General features: G+C 49.3%; 2 protein-coding genes across 4 annotated transcripts in view; both read left to right on the forward strand.

Moving 5' to 3' along the window:
- LOC116046602 (galactose-specific lectin nattectin-like) overlaps positions 1-5000 on the forward strand; it is a 253084-nt gene that overhangs the window by 159451 nt on the left and 88633 nt on the right. The gene's annotated exons all lie outside the window — the stretch shown is intronic.
- lcp1 (lymphocyte cytosolic protein 1 (L-plastin)) overlaps positions 1-5000 on the forward strand; it is a 34435-nt gene that overhangs the window by 22464 nt on the left and 6971 nt on the right. For all 3 annotated transcript variants that reach the window (XM_036004114.1, XM_031294979.2, XM_031294980.2), the window contains exons 10-11: positions 278-473; positions 4902-4980. In XM_036004114.1, coding sequence (XP_035860007.1) covers positions 278-473; positions 4902-4980 — 275 coding nt within the window. The remainder of the gene's footprint in view (positions 1-277; positions 474-4901; positions 4981-5000) is intronic.

Here is a 5000-nt window from a genome sequence, read left to right on the forward strand (position 1 = left end):
GGGAAACGCCAGAGCAGGGGGAATGAGAGGGGGAAACGCCAGAGCAGGGGGAATGAGAGGGGGAAACGCCAGAGCAGGGGGAATGAGAGGGGGAAACGCCAGAGCAGGGGGAATGAGAGGGGGAAACGCCAGAGCAGGGGGAATGAGAGGGGGAAACGCCAGAGCAGGGGGAATGAGAGGGGGAAACGCCAGAGCAGGGGGAATGAGAGGGGGAACTGTAAATGTAGCACAGTAGTATTAACAGTGCTGATGTTTTCCCCCGCCCGTCTCTCTGCAGGAGAAAGAGGACGTGAAGCGAGCCGAGTGCATGCTGGATCAGGCCGACCGGCTCGGAGCCCGACAGTTCGTCATGCCGACGGACGTCGTCCGCGGAAACCCCAAACTGAACCTGGCTTTCGTTGCCAATCTGTTCAACAAGTACCCGGCTCTGAAGAAACCCGAGAACCAGGACTTTGACTGGAGCTCCATCGAAGGTAGAGCAGACTTCAGGCCCTGTTTACACAAATACGTTCACGGTTTAAAACGACAAAATATTTTATCAGATGTGCCTTTCGTTTAGACGCCGACGGCGTTTTTTGGGGCTTAAAAACGCAAAAAAAGTGAAGCCACCCTCCAGAGTGGAAATCTTAAAAACACTCCACCGTCGCATTCCCGTCTAAAGGGTTAAAATGCACTGTGTGTGAGAGGGAGAGAGGGGGAGAGGGAGAGAGGAGAGGGAGAGAGGAGAGGGAGAGAGGAGGAAGAGAGGAGAGGGAGAGAGGAGGAGAGGGAGAGAGGAGGAGGAGACGGAGAGAGGAGAGGGAGAGAGGAGAGAGGAGGAGGAGAGGAGAGGAGAGGGAGAGAGGAGGAGCGGGAGAGAGGAGAGGAGAGGGAGAGAGGAGAGGAGAGGGAGAGAAAAGGAGAGGGAGAGAGGAGGAGAGAGGAGGAGAGGGAGAGAGGAGAGGGAGAGAGGAGGAGGAGGAGAGGAAGAGAGGAGGAGGAGGAGAGGGAGAGAGGAGGAGAGGGAGAGAGGAGGAGAGAGGAGGAGAGGGAGAGAAAAGGAGAGGAGAGAGGAGGAGGAGGAGAGGAAGAGAGGAGGAGGAGGAGAAGAAGAGAGGGAGAGAGGAGAAGGAGAGAGGAGGAGAGGGAGAGAGAGGAGAGGAGGAGGAGAGAGAGGAGAGGAGGAGGAGAGAGGAGGAGGAGACGGAGAGAGGAGGAGAGGGAGAGAGGAGGAGAGGGAGAGAGGAGGAGAGGAGGAGGAGAGAGAGGAGAGGAGGAGGAGAGGGAGAGAGGAGGAGGAGACGGAGAGAGGAGGAGAGGGAGAGAGGAGGAGGAGACGGAGAGAGGAGAGGGAGAGAGGAGAGAGGAGGAGGAGAGGAGAGGGAGAGAGGAGGAGCGGGAGAGAGGAGAGGAGAGGAGAGGGAGAGAGGAGAGGAGAGGGAGAGAAGAGGAGAGGGAGAGAGGAGGAGAGGGGAGGAGAGGGAGAGAGGAGAGGGAGAGAAAAGGAGAGGGAGAGAGGAGGAGGAGGAGAGGAAGAGAGGAGGAGGAGGAGAGGGAGAGAAAAGGAGAGGGAGAGAGGAGGAGAGGAGAGGGAGAGAGGAGGAGAGAGGAGGAGAGGGAGAGAAAAGGAGAGGGAGAGAGGAGGAGGAGGAGAGGAAGAGAGGAGGAGGAGGAGGAGGAGAAGAAGAGAGGGAGAGAGGAGAAGGAGAGAGGAGGAGAGGGAGAGAGAGGAGAGGGAGAGAGAGGAGAGGAGGAGGAGAGAGAGGAGAGGAGGAGGAGAGGGAGAGAGGAGGAGGAGACGGAGAGAGGAGGAGAGGGAGAGAGGAGGAGAGGGAGAGAGGAGGAGAGGAGGAGGAGAGAGAGGAGAGGAGGAGGAGAGGGAGAGAGGAGGAGGAGACGGAGAGAGGAGGAGAGGGAGAGAGGAGGAGAGGGAGAGAGGAGGAGAGGAGGAGGAGAGAGAGGAGAGGAGGAGGAGAGGGAGAGAGGAGGAGGAGACGGAGAGAGGAGGAGAGGGAGAGAGGAGAGGGAGAGAGGAGAAGGAGAGAGGAGAGGGAGAGAGGAGGAGGAGGAGGAGAAGAAGAGAGGGAGAGAGGAGGAGAGGGAGAGAGAGGAGAGGAGGAGGAGACGGAGAGAGGAGGAGAGGGAGAGAGGAGGAGAGGCCACTTTTGCGTTTTCTCTTCAGACCGTTTCTGTCTAAACATCAACAGCCTTAATCTTCTCTCGTTTTCCTGAACTTTGTTTCTCTTTAAATAGAGAAGTGTCTTCGATGTAAATAAATACGTATCTCTATTTATCTTCTAACATAAGTCCTGATATCAAAGAAGCGAACGTGTCCCCGTCCAGTATGAGGAAGAATATCAAATGCACACAGATTATTGTCCAACATTGAAGGGTAACCGGTATTTTTCAACCTATTTTCCCATGTTTCTGTGTCAAATTGCGAATTTGGAGTCCATTAGCGTCCACTAAAAGTTCTGTTGTTGCCGCTGACAGACTCAGATTATTATTCTAAGTGTCTGACAACATTATGAAAGGATCCCTACAGAGATAGACCTTTTAGTTAAAGAGTAAGATCCTTTTAGTTTAACATGAAACAGCCCCGAAATCACCATCACCAAACTACACCAGACTCCATGTAAATAATTACTACTTTTATCATCGTAAAACACACTTCATTCAAAGTGGACAAAAACAAAAGTAAACTACCAAAAGCCGTCTTGGTTCATCTTTCCACTGTTCCAACAATCACCACTCTGGTTTGGTTGAAATAATCCCTTAATTCACCCATTTAGATGTGGAAATATGCTGGCTCTATACACACTAAAAGTCCTGATTATTTACATGGAGTCTGGTGGAGATATGCTGGCTCTATACACGCTAAAAGTCCTGATTACTTACATTGAGTCTGGTGGAGATATGCTGGCTCTATACACGCTAAAAGTCCTGATTATTTACATGGAGTCTGGTGGAAATATGCTGGCTCTATACACGCTAAAAGTCCTGATTATTTACATGGAGTCTGGTGGAGATATGCTGGCTCTATACACGCTAAAAGTAGTGATTATTTACATGGAGTCTGGTGGAGATATGCTGGCTCTATACATGCTAAAAGTCCTGATTATTTACATGGAGTCTGGTGGAGATATGCTGGCTCTATACACGCTAAAAGTCCTGATTATTTACATGGAGTCTGGTGGAGATATGCTGGCACTATACACGCTAAAAGTCCTGATTATTTACATGGAGTCTGGTGGAGATATGCTGGCTCTATACACGCTAAAAGTCCTGATTATTTACATGGAGTCTGGTGGAGTTTGGTGATGGTGATTTCGGGGCTGTTTCATGTTAAACTAAAAGGATCTTACTCTTTAACTAAAAGCTCTATCTCTGTAGGGATCCTTTCATAATGTTGTCAGACACTTAGAATAATAATCTGAGTCTGTCAGCGGAAAGATTTTTGTTTACATTAGTCATTTAGATACCAATGCATGGGAAAATGGGGGCCAGGCATTGACTGTATAATAATAATAATGGACAAAGCGTCCGGTTCGGCGAAGTGCTGCAAATGCAGAAGTGCCTTTAGGCTGGTTACACACTGGCTGCGTCACGCGAGCGTGGCGTTTCTGTTGCGTCTCAGAAGCATGGCGGCTGCGTGGATTTTTCTGTGTCCTACACACCAGAAGTGTGTCTGACGTGGCGCTGCTGCTGCTGCTAGGTACATGGAGGGCTGATCTCGGGACATATAACAACTTAGTGTAGCTGTAAAGAGCCTATAGAGCCTCTCTGATGTTGGACCGTCACTCAGAACACACACTACGTTGTTATTGTAGCCTTATCCTACCCTTTATATATCGGCTTGTTCCACGTATGGGGAGAGAGTTGTTAAACATAAATATATAGCCTACTGATCTGATTAAAGTAAGACAACGTCGGCAGTACTGACTGCAAAATATGTTACAGAATATTTCGTTCTGTATGACAGGTGCAATATTAGAAAATCTTTTCTCTGAAATTTTTTATTACATTTATATCTACATTGATGTCAAAACCTCGAGACTTTCAAACATCAAGATGTCATTTATTAATGTGCATTCGTGTCTAAATGACATATAAACATATTTTCCTATTCTATTTTGCCTGGAAACGCTTCCAACACGCTGGCGTCTCGCGTGAAAAATAGGCGTCGGTTCTATTTCTAGCAGGCACGCGTCTCACGCGCGTCTCACGCAGGCAGTGTGTAAGCTCTGACTTGTTAACATGGGAGCCGAAATAAAAACGCACACGCCACGCGACTGACACGCTCGCGCTCGCATCCAGGTGTAACCGGCCTTAAACCTGCTTTCTATCTGAATTCCAGCAGGGGGCGACACGTGTGGTTGCAAAAGAAATTCGGTTTCTGTAGAAGTCTATGAGAAAGTGACCCACTTCTTACTTGATTTACTACCTCAGTGAACATTTTCATAATGAGTTCATGGTCTCAATCGCTAGTTTTAAGTCTTCTGCAACACAGAATGATGTTCATTTAGTGAATTATGGTCTCGTTGATTTTAAAATCGGCGCTAAAGCAGAGGGTGCTTTAGGGCGTGGCTATGATGTGACTGCCAGTCAAAGTGTGTAACGTAACGTAGAGTGCGAGCAGCTCCTCCCTCTCTCCTCCCTCTCGTCTAAAATCGTCACATCCGCAACCAGGATGGCCGCTCCCGTAACGGCAAACTCGACGACCGATAGCAGATCTCCACCAACCAACGGTGGCGTCACACACGCTCTGTCCATTAATATTAACAGTCTATGGGTCCAGGTTGAAAAATACAGAAATGACCCTTTTCTAATGAGGCCTTCCTTCACATGTCAGGCATGTATTCATCATTATTTAGCTTAGTTACACCTCTTCTGTTGGTATTTCACTGATGTTTTTCATCCAGGGGAAACCAGGGAGGAGCGAACCTTCAGGAACTGGATGAACTCGCTGGGGGTCAACCCTCGCGTCAACCACCTCTACGCGTAAGAACACGCTCACACTC

Source organism: Sander lucioperca, chromosome 8, assembly GCF_008315115.2.
Source record: "Sander lucioperca isolate FBNREF2018 chromosome 8, SLUC_FBN_1.2, whole genome shotgun sequence".
In the NCBI taxonomy this organism is placed as follows: Eukaryota; Metazoa; Chordata; class Actinopteri; order Perciformes; family Percidae; genus Sander; species Sander lucioperca.